Raw genomic sequence first — 23,314 nt, forward strand, 5'->3', positions numbered from 1 at the left:
CAGACGCTCTTATCCAGAACAACTTACAGAAGTGCGTGTGTACATTTTCGTACTGGTCCCCTGGTCCCCCAATCGAACCCACAATTCTGGCATTGCAAGCGCCATACTCTACCAACTGAGACACACGGGATCTTTGACGCTGGGGGTACATTCAACAGATCCCTTCATTACAAATTTCATCAACCCATTTAGCCATTGGATTTTCCTACAGTCAGTTTTGACACCTTGATGTTGAGGGTGTTGATAATAAAAAGAGTTAACACTACTGCCCAGGTTAAAGAACAGTTATTTTAAATCATATCGGCCCATTAACCATCATGTGATTTTCATGGAGTTCTTTTGACACCTCTCTGATGTGGGAAGGGTGGATGCCTGACAATGGAAAAGTCTCACTCTCCCCTGGCCCATGTGATTCTATTGGGGTTTGGTGGCCTGCAGTGACATTGGAGCATGGGAGCCATGCTACATTCTGGGAGAGCAGGATGACAGGTTCATTATGGGAGTGTGCTAGCCCCAGGGTGGGAGCTGATCTGACTGACTGATCTAAGAGCAGTGATTAATCCAAGTCAAAGCCCCGCGGCCACACAGACTAGCTGGTTTGGGCCGCTTTGATTGGCTTATCAGCCTGATGAACTCCACAAGTGAGAGGATCAAAAGATCCGCAGGGTGTGTGGGATAGAGAACGATTGAGAGAGAGCGAGAGAAAACAAGAGTCTGGTCTGGCACCATGCTTCAATGTCACCATACGCTGCCTCAGAAACAACAGTCTGTTGGAGAGGCCCAGGGAGTAGACAGCACAGGCCAGGGAATGGTGACAGACAACCCTCTGTTCTAACACCCTCTCTCTCTCTCCCTGCAGCTACAGTCTCACACAGCACCGGCAGAGGAATTCAGACTGCACTGCCTGAACACAAGGGGGGGGGGGGGGGTGTTACGATGGGGTTACTCATGGGCAAACTGAGCTCCAGTACTCCCCCCTTGTGTCGGTAACGGTGATGTCATCCTGAGCCAGCCCTCTTCCCATCCACCACGCCTCCCGGTCACCTTTTTACAGTAAGCCCTGTGAGTGACAGCTCCAGCTGCAGGTTCAAATGCTTTCAGCTGTGCAGCTTTGGAAAGATATGCATCTTCCCATCATGCACTGAGCTTCCCGTAGCAACAGGCTTAGAATCAGGCCAAAAAAAGAAGCGAGTAGAGCTACACACAGCCTGCTGAACTAGCGTTCATTTCAAACAGCTAACTATAAACCTTGGCTTTACAGTGACCTAGAATCAGGCAGACTACTGTTCGAGGCAATGAAAACACTCAAAGTCAACCTCCAACATATCCTAATGTTGGACATGAGTTTCAGACATTGTCATAAGTCAGATGTTAATCAGATGACAGTTACAGTGAGCACACTACACAGCTTATTTGAGGGTCTGATGAGTGACACACAGGGAGAGGCAGGGATGACTCTTACAAAGACTGAAAGTGATACACAGTGATGGTGCATTTTACAGGAATCTGCTGTGTACCGTTACTAACACAGAAGTGACAGAATGAAAGTGGGTGTTAGAGGTGTAATACAAACACACAGACATGCTGCAAACTGTCTTTAACGTTAACTTTTGAGACAGAGGGCTTTCTCTTGTTTCAGGATGAGTGAGAAGAGTGGGGATGTGCATCTTTCACTTTCAAGACGATTCGATGCATGGGCTCCGATACAGGAACGATACGTTTTAGTTTGAAACAATTCAGTACGATTTGTTAGAGAATATTTGTAGCCATTTCTTTTTTATATACATCTTCAGTAGACTTGTGCAATATGTTACAAGATAAATCATTATTTTACATTATGAAGCTTACTGTAGTCCCCCAGAACAGGGTTTGTTTGTAAATAGCACAACTGGAGAAATTGGGAGCAGAAGAGTCCAGCTGTGTATTGACAGGGGTGCCGTTTTATATTGAGTTGTGGTTTTTTGCTTCAATAGAGTGATCAGGGATGTGCAACTAGTTTTCCTTCTCCTGTAACTACACCCCGGGTCGTGGTTGTAAATGAGAACGTGTTCTCAGTAAACGTACCTGGTTAAATAAAAAATAATGTCAAAGTGGAATTATGTTTTTAGAAATTCATTAAAAATGAAAAGCTAAAATGTCTGGGGTCAATAAATATTCAACCCCTTTGTTATGGTAAGCCTAAATAAGTTCAGGAGTTAAGATTTGCTTAACAAGTCATAAAACAACTTACAATTATCTGTAAGGTCCCTCAGTCGAGTAGTGAATTTCAAGTACACATTCAACCACAAAGACCAGGGAGGTTTTCCAACGCCTCACAAAGCCCAGGGAGGTTTTCCAACGCCTCACAAAGCCCAGGGAGGTTTTCCAACGCCTCACAAAGCCCAGGGAGGTTTTCCAACGCCTCACAAAGCCCAGGGAGGTTTTCCAACGCCTCACAAAGCCCAGGGAGGTTTTCCAACGCCTCACAAAGCCCAGGGAGGTTTTCCAACGCCTCACAAAGCCCAGGGAGGTTTTCCAACGCCTCACAAAGCCCAGGGAGGTTTTCCAACGCCTCACAAAGCCCAGGGAGGTTTTCCAACGCCTCACAAAGCCCAGGGAGGTTTTCCAACGCCTCACAAAGCCCAGGGAGGTTTTCCAACGCCTCACAAAGCCCAGGGAGGTCTTCCAACGCCTCACAAAGCCCAGGGAGGTCTTCCAACGCCTCACAAAGCCCAGGGAGGTTTTCCAACGCCTCACAAAGCCCAGGGAGGTTTTCCAACGCCTCACAAAGCCCAGGGAGGTTTTCCAACGCCTCACAAAGCCCAGGGAGGTTTTCCAACGCCTCACAAAGCCCAGGGAGGTTTTCCAACGCCTCACAAAGCCCAGGGAGGTTTTCCAACGCCTCACAAAGCCCAGGGAGGTTTTCCAACGCCTCACAAAGCCCAGGGAGGTTTTCCAACGCCTCACAAAGCCCAGGGAGGTTTTCCAACGCCTCACAAAGCCCAGGGAGGTTTTCCAACGCCTCACAAAGCCCAGGGAGGTTTTCCAACGCCTCACAAAGCCCAGGGAGGTTTTCCAACGCCTCACAAAGCCCAGGGAGGTTTTCCAACGCCTCACAAAGCCCAGGGAGGTTTTCCAACGCCTCACAAAGCCCAGGGAGGTTTTCCAACGCCTCAAAGACCAGGGAGGTTTTCCAACGCCTCACAAACCCCAAGGAGGTTTTCCAACGCCTCACAAAGACCAAGGAGGTTTTCCAACGCCTCACAAAGACCAAGGAGGTTTTCCAACGCCTCACAAAGACCAAGGAGGTTTTCCAACGCCTCACAAAGACCAAGGAGGTTTTCCAACGCCTCACAAAGACCAAGGAGGTTTTCCAACGCCTCACAAAGACAGGTACCTATTGATAGCTTAAACAAAATAAGAATAAGACATTGAATATCCCTTTGGGCATGGTGAAGTTATTATTACACTTTGGATGGTGTATCAATACACCCAGTCACTACAGGCATCCTTCCTATCATGACAGAGTTTGAAGAATTTTTTTAAGAATAATGTGCCAATATTGGTTAGACGTACCCAGAAAGACTCACCAAAGGTGATTTTAAATTGTATTGACTCAAGGGTGTGAACACTTTTCGGTTATAAGCAATGATAGATATATTTAGAGAAATTAGATATCTGTATTTCATTTTCAAAAGATGTGCAAACATTTCTAAAACACGTTTTTCCTTTGCCATTATGGGGTATTGTGTGTAAATAGGTGTGAGGAAACAAACATTGAATACATTTTGAATTCAGGCTGTATCACAACAAAATGTGGAATAAGTCAAGGGGTAAAAATACTTTTAGCATTTGAATGCTGAAGGTGCCATGCAGATGTACAAGATCAAGAACAAGCAGTCTACCTCGTGTTGGTCAGCATGTGAAGCTGGGCACAGTAGGCAATTTCACTAGGCTTCTGATATTCCTTGGGGTTGTTCGGCATGCAAAATGACTTGTAGATCAATGTCTGTCAAAACCGTTACATGCTTAGTTTGACACTGAAGGAGAGGACGCGTCAGTTGTCACAAAGGAATAGATTTTCTGACTGATACACGCTACATTTGAATCGGTTTGGCATCCACAGACCGATGCTCTCGTATCTTAAACATTTGAATCAGACTGTTTTGAATCGTTACATCCCTAGAAGCGAGAATGTTCTGTAGCCACCATGACAGGTGAACTGTTGGAGGCTGGAAAACAACAAAGACTTACTTACTCTGTAGGCCAGGCAAGCAGGATATTGTCACAATTGTGTGTCTGTCGAGGGTCAGCCACTGGGCTCACAGCTGTGACACACACAGCGGCTCTTCCAAAATAGGGCAGTATATCTCCTGTGAGATGCCAGCACAGGCAGTCCCTCCAGACAGAGTTTCACAAACTGTAACCAGGATAGAACTCTGGAGCACTAGTCTCAGTGCTCAGCACAGTCAATGCTTCACATCCATTAAAGAGAGGCAATCAATGTACACTACATGACCAAAAGTAAGTGTGAGCTTGGTCCCCCCTTTGCTGCTATAACAGCCTCCACTTTTCTAGGAAGGCTTTCCACTAGATGTTGGAACATTGATGCGGGGACTTACTTCCATTCAGCCACAAGAGCATTAGTGAGGTCGGGCACTGATGTTGGGCGATTAGGCCTGGCTCAGAGTCAGCGTTCCAATTCATCCCAAATGTGTTTGAGGGGTTTGAGGTCAGGGCTCTCGACAAACCTTTTCTGTATGGACCTCCCTTTGTGCATGGGGGCATTGTCATGCTGGAACAGGAAAGGGCCTTGCTGTTGCCACAAAGTTGGAAGTACAGAATTGTCTAGAATGTCATTGTATGCTGTAGGGTTAAGATTTCCCTTCACTGGAACCAAGGGATCTAGCCCGAACCATGAAAAACAGCTCCAGAAAATGAATCCTCCTCCACCAAACTTTACATTTGGCACTATGCATTCAGGCAGGTAGCATTCTCCTGGCATCCGCCAAACCCAGATTTGCCAGTTGGACTGCCAAATGGTGAAGCGATTCATCACTCCAGAGAACACGTTTCCACTCCAGATTCCAAGGGCGGCAAGCTTTACACCACTCCAGCCGACGCTTGGCATTGCACATGGTGGTCTTAGGCTTGTTTAAGCTAATTTACTGCATTTCTACATCGGGATTAAAAACTCTAGTTAAGTTTCATGTCAGGCCAGTTACCTAGCCATCTACTACATCTGCACTGTTATGAGAGAAAAGTTGCGCTTTTCACTGCAGCTATGTCGATGCGCTCTCCATCAAACAGCCTGCCCATCAGCTCTGAGCCATCCGCATGGTCCTAAAGCCAGCCCGACAAACTGCATTTGCCTTTAAAAATCGCGATTGAAATGATTCTAGTAGCCTATTTTAAATTGTTGGTGTTGAGCTAGGGTATGACGACTGCCATACACAATTGATGCCCCTGATTCTTGGTCATAACCAAACTTGCACTCAAACACACATTGACAAGTCGGTGAGGGATAGCAGTTTGAGGACAGTGGGATGCCAGCTTGACATCCCCATGCTGGTAAATGAAAGGTGTACTCACAGGTAGAGGAAAGCGATCTTAGACATAGCCTGACCTAGATCAGGGATGGACGTCAGCTCATTATGGTCCAGGCGCCTGAGGGAAACACAGACGCAATGATGTTAGAGGACATAATGGATTGAAAGGAGAAAGTAACAGAACATTGTATTGAGATAACATACTGCTGTGAATTGACTGATCAAGTTGTATTTAGAACTGAAGTAACGACATGAGGTTTCCTCTTGGGTTTAACAGTGTAGTAAGGAAATAGATATGGTGTTACTGTATCCATCTGAAGTGTGTAAGATTCATTCCTATAATAACAGAAATGTATGCGAGTAAAACATAGATGGATAAAGCTGTGTCCGGCTAGTGTGTGTGCTTGGGCTCTAACAGATGTTAGAGTGTCTGTGCCCTCCCTACCTGGGTTGAGATCGACCCTCCTGAGTGTATCAAATATTTACAAGCCAGGGTTCAGCCTGACTGGTGTCAAGTGATGGAGAAAGCTTAATATAGAAACCACTAGCCCTACTTTATTCTCAATTGGACTAATTTCAAGACAATACATACAAGGATGCTAGAATGTGGAGTGTGCGTGACAGAATTTCTGTCCATTGACACTACTATACCTCATAGCAGTCAGGGACCTGACAATTATGGTGAGTGTTCCATGTGTGAGATGCCAATCTACTGCAGTGTTTGTTCAGGGTACTGTCCAGTAAGGACTTAACTGATGCCCCCTCTAATACTATCATTGGGAAGCCTGCTAGGCCTACTGCTAACAGAAAACATTTCATTAGACTAAGCACACATACACACAGGGCAGTCCATTAGGACGTGAAGGGGAAGCACTTTGTGAGGAACTGCGTTCATAGATAATCTGTCTGCTTGACAATCGATACTGTGCTGTTCTGAACAAGGGCCATTTAAAAGGCTGAGCCCAGTGCACACACACAAAGCCAAGGGGAACAGAGGGAGGAGAGAGTATCATGTCTGAGGAACTTACAGCTCTCTTAGGTTTGGGAGGTTTGAGAAGACTTCGACGTCAATGGCTGTCAACTTGTTGTGGCCAAGATTTCTGTAATAAAGAGAACAGACTGATTAGTATTGTTGATACACCCACCACCCCCTGACCCTCCATTTTACAGGGGTTTTCCACAACTGTGAGAACTCCCTATAACATTGTGACAACCCTGTAGCCCCATTTGGGTACTGTTCCAGGGGTTCCCAATCAATACTGATTCTGACTTGGTTTACACAATGGATACACAGCCATCCATCTGTGTACATGTCAATTTGCAGTTTAGACTAACAGTGCATTTAATAGCCACCACTTCACTTGCACAGAGACTAACATTAAATAGGGACTTGTTCAGAATTGGTGTTGTCAGTCAAATACACTGAGAAACAAATTTGTCTTTCACGAACAAATGTGCATACACACACACACACACACATATTTAGTCTCTGATCTGAGACACAGCTCTGGTTGCCTCCAGACATGAGAGATGGGCTAGGAATGTTTCACAAGCATGTGGCGAGATGGCTGCTTATTGTTTGGGGACAGATTTACCTGACGCACCACATTCCTGCACCTTCCTCTGGTGGCAGGCTGCCTGCACAGCCTGAGCAGACCACACTGCACATATGCCTCTCTTTCCAGGTTTCTGCCTCACTCTTTACCCTCTGTCTCAACACCTATCCTGCTCTCTACCTCCATCGAGATTTTTTATTTAACCTTCATTTAACCTTCATTTAACTAGGCAAGTCAGTTAAGAACAAATTCTTATTTACAATGACGGCCTAGGAACAGTGGGTTAACTGCCTTGTTCAGGGGCAGAACGACAGATTTTTACCTTGTCAGCTCAGGGATTTGATCTAGCAGCCTTTCGGTTACTGGCCCAACGCTCTAACCACTAGGCTACCTGCCGAGATAAGTCAGTCTCTACAGTATACGTGTGTGTGAGGAGATAATGGTAGAGTGTGTGTGTGCCCTGCAGGCAGCCCTGACAGGGCGGTGTGTTATGATAATAGGCAGGGCCCTCCCACCGCCATTGTACCACATATTGCTAAATTGCTGTCCCTGTTACAGGAGACAATTACCTCATACTGAAGCAAAGTGAAAAATCACCGGGTTTCCTCTGCCAGGCTGGGCGGCGCCGGAAGGTACAAATACAGCTGAGAACACCACCTCAGCGCAGCACAGTGAGCGACACCGACCACAGTAATCTTCCACAGCAATCAGCGCCAGCCTTTAACAAGGCCCTGATCAGTGCAAACTGAGGATAATAAAGCTTAACTGGAGAGCTCCTCATTACAAACAACCAATAAAACACCGTTCAGAGGAAGACTGCTGTCATGCCCCCTCAACAGGTTTCAGAAGGAAAAACAGGCTGAGTGTTATATTGGTATAAGATAAAAGGACTACAGAAATGTAGAGCATGTCATTGTTTGCTGTTGTCCATTTAGAGTAGAGAGAAGAAAGGTCACATTTGAGAGAAGAATCTGGTGCCAGAGACCACAATAACAAACAGACGGTGTGTGTTTGTTTGTATGTATTCTCAATCTCAGGAAGGCCAAGGAGAAGGGAGTGTTTATACAACTCCAGATTTGTCTTCCCTTGTTCATTCACCTTCATTTTCTTGCCTATCTGATCAGATAAGTTTCAGTGTGTTTTAACACCTACTGTATGAGCAGCTGGTGATAACACCATAGCTTCCTTCTGTTCTACAGTCACAAGTAGAGGGGGTGGGGTTACGCCTCACTGACTGGGGCTAACGTTCTCCAGAATCAGCCATACTGCCTCAGGGGCACAATCCAATGTACTGGGCACAACACAAGTGTAGAAGGCTATGGGACAGAAAAAGGCCAAAAACATAGGCATTAAAAACTTAAGTGTGTTTGTGAGATGTCCTAAAAACTCTTAACCTCAATGATCTCCGTGGTCAATTTAACAGTGCAAAAACACATTATTTTGAAAGCTAAGAGAAATCTGTGATGGAGTGTGGCGAACACTACAAAGTTATTCCCTCTGCTGAAACTCTGGAATGGTGAATTCCATTGCATGGCACAGCAAGAATTCTGCTGTTTATCTAAATGAGCAGGCTTGTTTAACATTAGTCAGCATGATCAAGATCACAGCGCTATGTTCTTGACCAGAAAGTGTCAGCAAGGTAATTCATGCCTAGCTTTTAGCCAAATAAATAATGGAGGAAAAAATAAATCAGTAGGTCTACAAGGGGGGGGGGGGGGGGGGGCAGTTTCCCATCCCTGATCTAAAGCATGCAAGGAGTTGTGCAACCAGGATCAACTGAGGTGAAGGTGGGAGTGGAGGATGGAGAGGCCTAGATTGAACAGACTTGTCTAGGAATACATACTAGGCCAGGTAATTTAATCTACTGCCACTTCCCAGTCCACCTGTTGCCCTGAAGCACAGTCTACTCTAGAGACCGCAGGTCAATAGCAACACAGTTAGAGGTAGCTCAGGAGGGTACAGGTTCTCTTGGCCACTCAGACAGCATTAGAGCAGCGATAAAGCTATAAAACCTGTCTGACAAGGCAATCTGACCTGCCTCAAACCTCCCAAAACACTCAAAGCCCCCCACAGCATTAGACTTCAACCGTTACACTACTACACACTGTTGGATTGACGTCATAAACCCTTCATCACAACTCCCAAAAAACACAAAATTGACTTGTTTTGTATTCCGTGAAAGAGCTTGGGAGTGATGTTATTTCTTATGACAGTGCCCTCATAATTAAAGGCAGACTGCAGAGGGGAAGGGGGTGGGGAGGGGTTCTACTAGACCGGAATCTATCTGCTCATCTCTATCGCTGATAAGATGTGTGAACTTCGCTCTTTGGAAGTGTGAAATGTCAGCAATAGGGCCTTTGTGATGCAGTTGGGAAACAGCAGAGCTTTTATGTGGTCTGACCAGCCATAAACTGGTCAGGGAATAACCTTCCGTCTGTCAGGGAGCTAGGAGAAGAGGGAGCGCGCCCATAGGCCAAACAGAGGGCCAGCCAGACAGAGGCAAAGAGAGCACAATACAACACTGTGCTGTCTCTCCCCCCCCCACCCCACCTTCCTGTCATAAAGGCCCATTTACAGCCAGGCAACGGCAGTTAGAGCATACACAGGAGTACCACCACCACTGTTTTGGACTCCCGCAAAACACAGGCAAGAGAGGGTGGACAAGACTGAGAAAGCAGCCACAAACAAAAACAAATGTATTTTTATTTAAAAAGTAGCACAATATGCCCAGTGTTTCAACAATAGTAATTTAGCAATGGTGCCCCACCACACCAAGAGGGCTGGGCGATATGGCCGAAATATCGGTATGTCAACATTATGTTTCTGAATGATTACATTTCTAAATGTTTTGAGTAGTGCAGGACCCTAGGATAGCAACAAATTAATCTTAAGTGGCTTTAATGGGATTTCTCCATTCTGATGGTTTTATACTCAACCAAACTGAAAGAGAAGTAGTCAATTTTAGAGAACTTTTATTTTGATAAAGTGCTAAATTAACTTTGTAGACTGTATTGTAAAAATCCATACCGGTATACCTAAAAAGTTGATATATAGCCAAACAGGGCTCAGCATGAACTTAGGCCCAAAGATGCCAAATGAGGGAGGAGCACACAACACAGCCTCATACACAACACACACACACACGGATTGGAGTTTGATAGCAAATCCTAATTTGTTCCACAGTCGCTAGACTCCTTGATTACGAGCAAAAGGAAATGAACCGCCTCAATGAATCTGAAAGAATAACATCAATATGTCCATTCTGAGGGAGTATTGTTCCAGTTCCCTCTTGACTGGCCGCTGATCTTATATTCTGTACTTCAAAGTGAATAAAATGATTGATCATTTAACAATATATTTTCCCCTGCTTAATGTTTATTATGCTTGCAAAAAGAAAAGCCTGCAATAATTACACCATCATCCATGGAGAGAGAATGGGGCCAAATACAGGCCTGAACTTTATAAACAACTGTATGTAGGCCTGTGTGTGTGGATTTATGTGCAGGTACTGAAAGCCTCTGTTTTCTACTAAATAAGTGGACACGGCCACTGCAGGTTTTTTGGAAGGTAAGAATGCTTGGCTCTGGTGAGCACATAGCTATCAGCTCTTGGTTGTGGCGGTCTGTTTAGGGGGTTCTCCACTTCGCAATACCTCTCCAAGTCGCTTTCTTTTTTTTCAAATCAGGTTTCCAAACTCTTACCAGATGTAGGCCTACAGAATTCACAGATGATTCATTTATCAAACCCACTTTGTAGACACTGGCTTAAACAAAAATAAAAAAAACTTTGCGCCCCAGTGTGTCTTAACAAAAAAGGCCATCTATTCTGTTGACTGGATTCCTATGGAATGACTTCTGGCAGCAGCTGTTCAATTGTCATTACAGTGAACACAGCGATGAGCTCACTTCATAACTTAAAATAAATATCAACTTTTATCTAGTTATGAAAAGGACTTCTCTACTCACTTATTGCTGCTAATGTGTTTGTCTAGATAGATATTATCTATATCCATAACACACATTTCATTTTAAACTGTAGTATAAAAGTTCACATTTACATAAAGCAATAAATAAAAGCCATATTTTTCTATTGAGGCAAGCACTGAGCATCTATCTACTGTAAATATCAAACATTAGCATTAACAGGATTATTTTTAGGAATGATAAAATCAGAGCACTATGGATATAATGGTAAACCCCAGGAAACTAGAGGATGATGTTGCTTTAGGGCCTAGGGACATAATAGGCAGAAGGCCCCATTGTTGCAATAACCTGCTAAATTCCTTCCATTTTGATTCCCTGGTGCCGCTAGGGAAGTTTAGCACTCTGGTGTTAAATTAATTAAGGAATGCAATTGTTTCAATTGATTGTAATATTTTGTTGAAAATTTACCCTTTTTTTTTTACTACTTCTTGGTTATTTTGGAATATAAAATGTTATTGTGAAAATGTTTGTACTCAGGACACCATTGTGAATGAGACCCTGGTTTCAAATCGGGCTCCCCTGAAATGAATCCAAGACTACTAAAATCATTCTTAATACCACAAGTTTACAAGACTGCTTAGAAAGAATTGCCCTTGAAACCACAAGAGCCACAGTCCTGCAGTCTGTTCAGTTGCTGTTGTATAGCTGTTCCACTGTGGATATGTCCATCTGGGGTTAAGGAAGTGGAGGAAACCGTTTTGGTTTTATCTTTTGTTTCATTACGGCAGTTTGATCTGCTATCAATCATTCCTTCATTCATACCACCTGGCTCAAGATGCATGGTAACCATAGTCACACGATGGCAACATCCTTGATTACCAGCAATCTCCTCTGCAAAGTTTTGGTGTTTATTTGCATGTTGATTGTAGTTGGTTCAGTCAGACTACAGAACTTTCATCCAGTTAAACCAGACATGAACTAGACTGTGATGTTGACAACACTTACAGGCAGCAGGCAGAAACCCCCCAGCAGAATCTCCACCCCATCATCCCCCCCCCCCCCCCCCCCCCCTCAGGCCAGGTGAACTGGACCCAAGATCAGAGGAACCAACAGACCATAGCCTGTCAGGAAACCACCAAAACAAACCCATTTCCTTTGGGCAAAATCCAAACCAGAGGTTGAAGGCAGAGGGGCATATGATGCAGTAACAGAAAGTCTGTCATGGTGTTGTCACAATACCAACAATACTAGTCCAAATATTAGATACCATGGTGAAAAAAAGTGGCCTAGCATCCTGTCCCCAGACACTTTTCCCCTTTTCGAAAAGTTCTCCAAAAACCTTTCACTGAAATTCAATATGTTGTATAGAGTAGAACTTCACACCATATTATAGAATACTGCATAGAATGGCGACTAGACCGACCAGTGATTTGCCTAGAGGAATGCGAGGAAGGAATATACATGCATAATGATCTGCATGTCATTGTGTCAGTAAGGGGAAAACACTGCCTGAAACGTTCTTTGCTTATCAGTTAACTGACACATACCTCTCCCTCCCTTCCAAACAGAATTTAAGGAGCACCAGAAAGAAATTGATTTGATATAGTTTAGGCTTACATTAGGCCTATATGAATCGTACCTTTGAAGCACGAGTAGCAGTCCTTTTTCCTTTCTTCCTGTGCCAATCAAATTTGCCTAAACATAAATGTCAAGTTACCAGGTTACTAGCTAGCTAGGTAACGTGACTGAACAACGGTGTTTGTTGTCAAACCAATAATTAGCAACCTGGGATTAGTTTAAAGCGACCAGCAACATGGTTTGTGAAATTATATAAAATGCGCGCCAATTTTTAACTGCTTAGGCTGGAGACCGTTTTCTTTGCTGTAAAGCTGCAAGCATGCCCGTCGCATGCCTTCAGGCTCAATTTTCCCTCTGACACTTAGAGGCTGCATGACAATGAACTTGCAAAGTCTACTCACACTGGTCTGTGCGCTTGGTTATAACAGGTGATGAAATGATACAATGTATCAACATTGCTCGCTTTGCGTGCTGCTCCAATGTAACAAATGTACAAGTCTAACAATAGAAGACTACTCAGGGTCTGGATCTGCATCCCCGCTCGCCATCACGGCCAAATGATATTTAAAAGAACTGACGGAGGAAAAGATGCACATGAAAAGGGGACGGAGAGAAGCAGGTGAGTGAGGGCTGTTAGGGGATGAGGCTGGATGATTACAGATGCCATACGTGATATGTGCATGAAGAGCGGACTGAGAGAAGCAGGTGAGTGAGGGCTGTTAGGGGATGAGACTGGCTGATTACAGCTGCCTCACGTGATATGTGCATGATGAGCTGACAGAGAGAAGCAGGTGAGTGGGGGCTGGTAGGGGATGAGGCTGGCTGATTACAGCTGCCACATATGATATGAGCATGAAAGTGAAGTGGATATTATTGGACCTGCCCATCCAAGAGACTGTTGCTTCAATTCAACTGAGTTTATAAACAGGGCTGAAAAATACAGTAGCATCATATGAAACAGTACTAAGGTATTCTAAAATGTATCATAAGTAGGGATGCAAGATATATCGGTGAACATATCAGAATCAGCCGATATTAGCTTAAAATGCCAACATCGGTATCGGCCCGATGTCTAGTTTAATGCCGATGTGAAAAAACGATGTCAAAGCTGACGTGCATACCTATATAAAATGTAGGTACATGACGTAATGACGCCACGTACAATTTTGCAGCATTCCTAACCTAGCCCACAATGTCTGCTGTGTGGATCGCGCAGTCATTTGAAAGACTAAGAACATTTCAGCGAGACAACTCAAAGGCGAAATACATTAACGCCAAGATAATGGAATTCATTGCTCTTGACAATCAACCGTTCCCTGTCGTGGGTGATGTTGGCTTTCGCAACTGGTCGAGCACCGGTACACACTAAAGTCACCAAGTGCGCTATTGTTCAGATGTTGCCTTACCGGAGTTACACAGTAATAGCTTCACTGTTAGTAACTTCATGACATACTATGGAACGCCGTTTGGGTCTTTGCGTGTCAAAATATATACATGTCAAATAACACTATGACGTGTTAAATTAGCTTTTAATTTGACACATCAAATAACAAAGTTATATTATAGAATGTTGTGTGTTCTGAATTTGCACATGCAAGCCAGGCGCCACCACTACTATCAGTAGCACTGTCAAAGCTGTACAAAAAAAATGTAAGTCCGCAAACAAGCAAATACCGGCCACGAACGATGTGTTTACAATACCGCGGTGGTAATAAAGCATTACTTCTGGGGTAGCTAGCTAGCTTTAGCGTGGTACCCAACTCGTACCAATACAAGGCTAGTACCAACCAGCCTGAAAACAATGACCAGTAGAAATTAGTCATTTTCACTATTCTTAGCAATGATTTAGGAATCCTTGTGAGTATTAGCTAGGTAGCCACTTGTTGCTCGCCTATTGAAATTGAACTTCAGTTCATGAAAATAAATAGCTAGCCAGCTACTTAACCCTGTTGCCCAAAGCTAACGTTAAAAGCAGCCAGCTAGCTTCATCTGGCTAGTGAGGCTTGACCTGACCGAGTTGTGGTGTGAAGCTAGCCACAAGTGGAATTTGCGGTTTGCCTTCAAAATAAAAGTACCTATTTGAAGAATGTTACAATTGGCGGAATCATGCCATAATTAGACTAGATAATGTTAAACAAGGTTGGAATGTGAAGCAATTAAATGGTTTATCAATCTACTCGGTGACCCCCACAGAACACAACTGTGAAGAGTTCACGTAAAAATTAGCGTTGTAGCTCTTATCGTGGCACTGTGACTATGTGAAATCATCTCCCCAGTCAGCCTATTGTGTGTATTGACATTCATATTGCACTGTAGTTTTACCTAAGATCAATGAAATGGGGTAACAGTCTACTCCATACCCAATATATTTTTTCCCAACGTCCTCCTCAGAGTTATCAGACTCCAAAACATCCACGCAGTATTGTTTCTCCTCTGGAATAGTGTTCAATACACATAGGTTGACAATAAATGTGTCTCAATTCACAGTTGTTTCAGAGTCCCGCAATAAGAGCTACGATGCTAATGTTCTCTGGGTGTCACCGAGTAGACTGATACCTATGGATTGTGGATCAACGACATGGGGTAAGGCTGTACAGTGAAATAAGTATGCCCCAATGCAATTTTAAAGTAGAATACATCCAGTGTGATTGCAACAGATGTCAAATTGTCTTTTGTTAATTTTATATAACATTCCAACCTCGTTTAGCACGATCTAGTCAATTATGGCATAATTCTACTATTTGTATTAATTTGCATCACTGTCAACGACATACTTTTATTTTGAAAGCTAACCGCAAAGTTCACTATTGTGGCTAATCCTTATTGTTGCTAATGTCACCTATGTTCCAACCACCATTAATCAAATAAGAACTGTCTTACAAATTAGGGTTATTTTAGAGGATACCTAGCTATATAGTTAGCTAGCTAACGATAGCTACTGAAACAGATGTCGTTTTGCTATGTTTTGAGGGAAGAACATTGTTTGCATCCATGATGCATCACTGTAGGTGTGCGAGACAACTTTAATCGTTGTGACATGAAATACGAGTGATAGTGTAATCAATGTGTAATAACTACATCAAAAACGTATGAATGCGTTCAATTATTATGTGACGTGCAGTCATATTCAGGTCCTGATTGGTCAACCAGCTTATTTGAGAAGTCAAATAGTGTTATTTGACATGCAAAGACCCAAACGGTGTTCCATAGAAATCCTGGTTGCAAATGAAATGACTGAACAAATGAACAACGAAACAGCACAGCATGTAAGTCAAAGAAATAGGTTTTGATTATGTTTTACAATCACGGCTTGCGAGTCCCATAGGGCGGCGCACAATTGGCCTAGCGTCATCCGGGGTAGGCCGTCATTGTAAATAGGAATTTGTTCTTAACTGACTTGCCTAGTTTAAATAAAGGTTACACACTGACCAAAAAGTTATTTAGTTGCCTTTTACATTTTCATTGATCTTAGGTAAAACTGTACAGTGCAATATGAATGTCAATACACACAATAGGCTGACTGAGGGACTGTAGTGACACCTCTTGCACTGAGATGCAGTGCCTTAGACCGATGCGTCCATGTGTGTGTGTTAAATAGTTAACTGTACTAGAATGCTTAAAAGGACGCAAAAAAAATGTAATATCGGTATCGTTTTTTTCGGCAAGGAAAATATTGAATATCGGTATCATCCAAAAATGTGATATCGGTGCATCACTAATCATAAGTATCATGATGTTTTGGTATCGTGATATTACCGTGGTACTGGTATACCGCGCAACACTTGTTTGTCAAAAGAGGCAGTGAGTAGTTGGTTGTCTGTCAGGGCTTGACATTTCTTGCCTATATAGGAAACCACTCCACAAAAGCTGGTTTGTAAAAGGATCAATCCAGAGAATTCTCCTTCCTGTTTGAGTTAATATAGGTGACACTGTAGACCACAGCTGTAGAAATGAAGAACAAAGCAGGAGACTTCTTACAGACACAGGGACTCTGCTTTCTCTCTGTATCAAACCACATCGATCGGAGCCAATGTTAATAATGTTCATGCTTTTATTTACTTCTGTAAAACCCATTGCCGGAAAAGACACTTTACAGTGACCACAAACGAGTCAAACCACCACTCGAGAGAGTTTCTCACAGTGAGAGGAAGCCTGCAATGGGTATCATTAGGCTATTCATCAGAAAACTACTAGAGCACTTATCTAGGGAACAATCTTCGTGATGTGTTAACAGCCTTATGGGCATGCATAATTACCACCATATTCTAATACGTTTAATAAAGGCAACAGAAAAAATATAGAATACCCTTGAAAATCTCTTGCTTTGAAGTACAGTATATTAACCATTGAACATTCTCCCTAAATAACCAGTGGTCACTCTCGCCAATTTCCCCATCTAATTATTTCAATGCCTCATCTCTCCCTGTAAGATCAATCTTCTCTGCTTTCCCTTTGGCTGAATATGCCAACACCCGCTTGTTTCCTACTATCTCCATCAAGGCAGCAGTGTCACAGGGGAGCTGTAAAAACAGGGCAGAACAGGGAAACTATTTTGACAACTGGAAGGCATTATGGCTCCATTTTTCACCAACCCGTGCCCAGAGTTTCCTCCGAAAACTCTCGCTCTTACTGACGGATATACTGTATTGGAGCACCCAGTCTCTGCCACATCTACCCCTAATAAATCCATGCTACTGTAGGAGTTGTCATCACTACACTAGGCCTATATATAGGCCCGTATAAAATATTACAACAGCAAGTCACTATTTGTTCAGGAGCATATACAGTATATGAAGAGAATGAGAAATGTAATTATTGTATACAGCTCAAGAATTTAAATAGGAGTATTACAAAAAATTATATCTAGGACCTCAGGCATTTTTAAAACTCAAGCCATCATGCCGTCCATCTTGTCCTAACCAACACAAGGGCATTCTGCTACAGAAGAGCCAGTTCAGAGCAGCTCACTGTGAGCTGGACCAATCTTGTTTTAATAGACACCCAACAGTGTCCGCTTACCCACCACACTGACTGACCGACCGCTACTACTGCTAGCATCCACCCAGGCCAGGTCTAAACATTACAGGGAAACTTTATTCCCCCCACTAATTCACTTGGCACATTTTCACCAGAGGTTGAGAGACAAACATTTGGTGTGAAACCCAGCATGGCCTGACAGGACACTTACACAGTGGTCTAAAACTAAGATCTCAATGAATCGTGGTAAGGTTTTATTTTAAAGTTTAGATTCAAAATCATAGTATAGTCCAGTCTAAAATTAATTTAAATTAATTAATGAGATTTATGAGATTATCATATTTTACTCCATCGTTATAGGATTAAGATTGAGGATTAAAGGTATTTGTTGATAAAATGTTCATGTTTAATGTTCTCCTTCCTTACGTGATGCATTGAGTGAGTCTCTGTGGACCTTTCTTCAGACCAGGCCAAACCATGAGGCATATCCTTTTGATCATAAATTATAGAGGTAGCTCCAGCCGACCAGCGAGCCGTCCACATTGACTGCCCATTCATCTCCACCTCTCTCCCTACACATTGTGTGCAGTAAACTTTTAAACGCCCAGCTTTTTGAAGCGCCAAGAGGGGGAAAAAAAGTGCATGCTTTGTAATGAGCGAGAGTGAATGGCAGTTCCCCTGTGCCCAACCCCCATCCACACACACATTTTGTAAACAGACATTTCACACAGACTGAAATATCCACCTATACGAATGCATCTCCTCCTTCCAACAAGTCAAATGAACTGGGATAAGAGTTTTAATGGGATCACATACAGTCTCAATAGAAAACCAAATAAGAAAGTCTCCCTTTGTGGCGTCTACAAACGTGGGGAAATACACGGCCTAAGTGATTTACAGATTAATTCAATGCAATAAAACCATTCAATTTGAAAACAACAAGAGTATGTCACAGCTAAATCTTGATCAATAAGGTACTTACAGATAACAAGTAGGCTAACCTATATATATTTGTTCTAGACATGACCCGCCAGGCACCAGATATCACACCACAATGTTTGCATTTAGCCATTCCAGATGAGAAACGTGTCCCCATTGCTCTAGTAGTGGTGTTGAAGATAGTATAGTACTGTATACCTATGCATCAGTGTTACATTATGCCATAAACACCACTGTGGTGCTAAAGGGCAATAAGGCATCATTATTCAAATTTTAGAGGACTTTTTAAAAAGTTGCATTCCTCACTTCCCAGGGGAAGACAAACTGCCTCAAACAGGAACCTGGGAGTCTGAGAAGATTCACTTTTTAAACCCCCAGCCCAAAAAGACTTGTATACACATCTCTCTCTCTCTCTCCTCAACATTCCTGCTAAACAGTTGAATTGTCCTTGAGGATTCACAATTGCCATTGAAACAGTGGTCCAACTGCTGCTTGAGCCAAAATTATGATTAAAAAAAAAAGTAACTTGTCTATAAACAACCTGTGTCATTTCAATGGGATGAGGACTGAAATGTTCTCAATTTCAAGACACATTCCAAGAAAATGTTTCTCAATTGGCTCATTTCCTAAACAAACCTGCAGACTGTGTCCCCATTGTGGCCAATGATGTCTTGAGAATACACGCTTAAATTTACTAGAAATCCAATTTGTGGGCCACGGCCACAGAACCAAATAGGGGATAAAGGACTAATATTGTAAGTATCATAAATCTATTTATGAGGTGACGTTTAGACAACACAGAGGTTTAAATCCAATGAGATTTAAGCTAGTCAATTTCCTTGGAAAAATGATTTTCCCAAATACCTAAGTAGATATTGTTTAGATTGTTGAAAATGTATCTAATCTTCCTAATTGACACGATTTAGTTATATAGGCTATTTCCTCCCAAATGTATATATTTTTGGTCACCCTTGAAGTAGCCTATTCAGAGGTGGGGAGTAGCCTAATACGTCAATAAAGCCTATTATTGAACGGGATAACAATTGAAAGCAACTTGTTAAGTAGTTTCAGATTCAGTGGAAATGACAAATCGACAAAGATGTTGTTTTGACATTATCCGTATTCCGCTGTCCATGCATGAATAGCCCATTTGGTTTCTGGTGTGTCGCAATGATGTGAGGCATAGGCTACAAAGTAATAAGACAACCATGCAACTCCATAAAAGTTAATTTAAATATTAATTTATGTCCTTGCAACAAAGATTCCAACAGTCGATGGAGGGCTGCATTCCCTTCGGCAACATTGTATCTTATCCTGATATAGGGTGGTCAATTAATACTGCAGCTCGAATCTACTTACAGGGAAACTGTCTGAATCGGCAGGTCCAGCGGTGTATCTGTCAAATCCAAATGACTACAGTCCACATAATCTCCATTGCAGGTACAGTTCTGAGCACATTGTAAATCTGAGCTCAAACCGTAATTGATTAACAGTTCCAGCGAGAACACTAAATAAAAACCATAGTGAGAACCCGATCCAATTCGCTCCAGGGGCGCCGCCATTTTGTATCCAGTTTAATCGAGCGGCCACTGATCTCTCCTCAAATTGGAAATATGATCGTTTTTGAGATAGTGAGGTCTGTTATAGTACATCAATTGCGTTGTGCTAAAATGAAGTAAAAACAAAAACGTGTGGTGTAGGTCAATAGGTCTACTCTTCCAAATAAGTAATTTAAAACAATTTCAGTACAACTTTCTCCTCGTGTCCTATGTGGTCTGAAATCAAAGTTGAATCACGGTTTACTTAGAATTAAGGCTACAAACTTGTCAAGTAAACATAATTAAATGCAAGTAGAACTTGTCCATAAAAGGCTGAAAACGAGGACTCTTGGCAAAGCGATTTGTTTTGGCAAACATTGAAATAATAGGCAAAAAAATATGGCAAACATCAACGGCGGCTCCTCATTTTCAGTACAACTTTCAGCATGTCAAACATACAAGTGACACACACATTTTCCTATAATAAATGGACACATTATCTAAACACTAGCCTATGCGCGTTGCCTCCGCACTCAAAATAAACGTTGAAACGTATCTTCTCTTCATCGCGGGCTTGGAATGTTGGCTAAAACGTGGACCGTGTTACAATGTTCCATTGCTATGCAAATGTAACAGCTAAAGTTTAGTGCCGAAAACGATCGTTGACTTCTCGTTTATGACGCTTGCAAAACGCCAAAAAAAGAAACACCTTGCTAGTGCCAATTGATCCCAACTTCGCCGCACCCTCGACGCGTTATGCTATCCGAAGAGCCTAGGAAATGTTTATCAGATGCTGTCGGATCATTAACAAATTAAGTCCCCAACTTCAGACTGTATCCACTATGAGTTGTTTCTTCTTGATTTAGTTAACTTTTTTCAGTCTTCGTTCCATAGTAGTCCCACTTTTGATGCACAAGGGAACCTCCCATTTCCCTTGCAATTGGCTGTTCAAATTTGAGGAACGGTAAACTCCTAATGGATTCTACAGGCGGTTCGACTGCCAGTGACCAGCTGTCACTCACCAGTCGTTGACCCAACCCATGTTTCCCACCCCGGGTGTGAAACCTCACCACCTCCTTTCATGCTCACCGCGTCTTAAAGGGGCAATCAGCAGTTGCTACATACATTTTGGGACGTATACATTAACGATATGTACCCATTGATTCTTGACTAATATAACTTATAAAGGCCTCATGAGCTTAATTCAATTGTCGTACCCCATCAGAACCCAAAATATAAGATTGTTTTACTTCAATGTTTGTAAACAAAGAAAATGTAAACACACACTATGTAGCCTCAAAACATGGTTAAAACGATCATTTTGATATCTAGGAATCGGAGAGTGATACAATTTATTCAGCCCCATCCCTCAGCTTTTTACCAAACCAGGGGTGGGGATTACGCAATGTTATTGTTTTTACTGCTGAGTGCCGCTTTAAAGGGACAAGGACCAGGTTAAAGCACTATAATCGGTTAATGATAGCCTTCCGTAATAGATAGCAGTGGAAATGCTGCAAATACTGTATATCATTCTGACACTATTGTAAGGGAATTCTGCCCTATGTGCACACAAGTGACCACAGGAAACTTCTTTGATCAGAGGTTAGTTTGTTTAATAAGGATTGCAACCCGGAGTATACACTTACAGTAATTTGCAAGTAACACACTTAGTACAAAGATGGTGTTATCCCGTTTTATCCCTTACTGAGGATCACCCCAGCCAGGGTGATGTCCCTTAACTTTAATACCATATAACCTCATAATTAATAGGTGCTAATACAAAGATGTCTCTGCTAGGCGGAGTTCAGTTTATTGTTATTTGCAGTTAGTTTCCCAATCCTTCTTCCTCCTATTGCTATCATGTACTAGCAGAAGTAAGACTGGAACATAGTATCAACAGGAACTGAAAGTATAGCTTCAACACACAGACATCTGACTATTGTACAGTTGACCTCTTCATGCACTTACAATGTCTCTACCACTGATTATTAATCGCATACTAAAGCAAAACATTAATCATTGTACTTTTGTGCTTACAGGTGTTCCTATAATGTACAGATATTATAAAATTCCTTTCACTATGAATGTTTTTTCGCCCTTAAAAAAGTTGACATAAATCTGACCTCCGCTTAGTAGGCCTACCCTAGGTTGTTGCATTCAGTATGCATTGGAGTTACATAGTAAGGGAGTTGAGCTTTGTTTGTTATTAACATAGGGACTGTCCTATAGTAATTGCATTGTTATTATACAGGTATAAGTAGTGTTACCATTTAGTTTACAAACAAAATATAAAATCCATTATTGTTGCAATGATGTGGAACTTTTCCTTTTCCGAAAATATCTTAGTTGGAGTTGAGTTGTGAGTGTGTATTCAGAAGGATCTTTACGTGATTCAGAGGTGTCCTATAATGGGTCTCATGATAGCGCATAATTCTTCCCAAATGGTGAAGTCATGTCCGCCCGTTGTCTCAAAATGCACATCTGCAATAAATTGTTGAACTTGTCAGCCTTTAGGCCTTGTGAACTGTTTTTTCCATTTACTTTTTTGTGGCTATGACAGGTCCTATTGATTGACTCAGAATGAGCTATTGCTACATGTTAGGATAAGTCCTGAATTGTCATGCAATTAATGAATCACTACACTGGGGACATGGATATTCACACCTGCAGCACTGCAGATGGTTCTGTAGATGAGTTCCTTTTTCATTTTGCAATTAATAGTTCTAGGTTTCACATTGCTTCACATTGCATCAGAAGTATTGAGCTATGCATAGACAGTGTGCTAGCCCACAGGTGGGGTGAGGTGTTTGTGGCATGTTGTCCCTGATGTTTCCTTGACTGAAACTATGGGCGGTTGAGGGGATACAATCACAGCCATCTGAAATATGTGGCCTTGCATTTTAATGTTCTTTTAACAGATATGGCATTTAGATCAGGTATTTTGGTGTTCTATTTTGAGAATACTGTTGACATGTTTTCCAATATGATTTATCTGGTGGTGGGGCTTCTGTCAATAATTTGGTGCGCAAATTACTTTTGTGTGACTTTTGGAGTCATAATTCTGCTGTACCAGCTGTGAATGTGCATGAGGATCTGTCAAATTAAACCTTAAAGTTAATCTTGTTGATAAAAAATGTAATTCATTCACAGAGTTATAATTCACCTCTGCCCAGTGAAGGTCTACATGCCATCAAATTAAATGTTATTCATTGTACAAAGAATGTAACAATCACTAGATAATGTACCAAATAAACTAAAGAGATAGAAAGATAGCT

General features: G+C 42.3%; 1 protein-coding gene across 1 annotated transcript in view; it reads right to left on the reverse strand.

The window, feature by feature from the left end:
- LOC129851032 (leucine-rich repeats and immunoglobulin-like domains protein 1) overlaps positions 1 to 21,062 on the reverse strand; it is a 42,196-nt gene extending 21,134 nt beyond the window's left edge. The window contains 3 exon segments of the mRNA XM_055917195.1: positions 5,572 to 5,646; positions 6,557 to 6,628; positions 19,861 to 21,062. Coding sequence (XP_055773170.1) covers positions 5,572 to 5,646; positions 6,557 to 6,628; positions 19,861 to 20,063 — 350 coding nt within the window. The 5' untranslated portion in view covers positions 20,064 to 21,062.
- Between the last annotated feature and the right edge of the window lie 2,252 nt (positions 21,063 to 23,314).

The sequence above is a fragment of the Salvelinus fontinalis genome, chromosome 3 (genome assembly GCF_029448725.1).
Source record: "Salvelinus fontinalis isolate EN_2023a chromosome 3, ASM2944872v1, whole genome shotgun sequence".
Taxonomy (NCBI): domain Eukaryota; kingdom Metazoa; phylum Chordata; class Actinopteri; order Salmoniformes; family Salmonidae; genus Salvelinus; species Salvelinus fontinalis.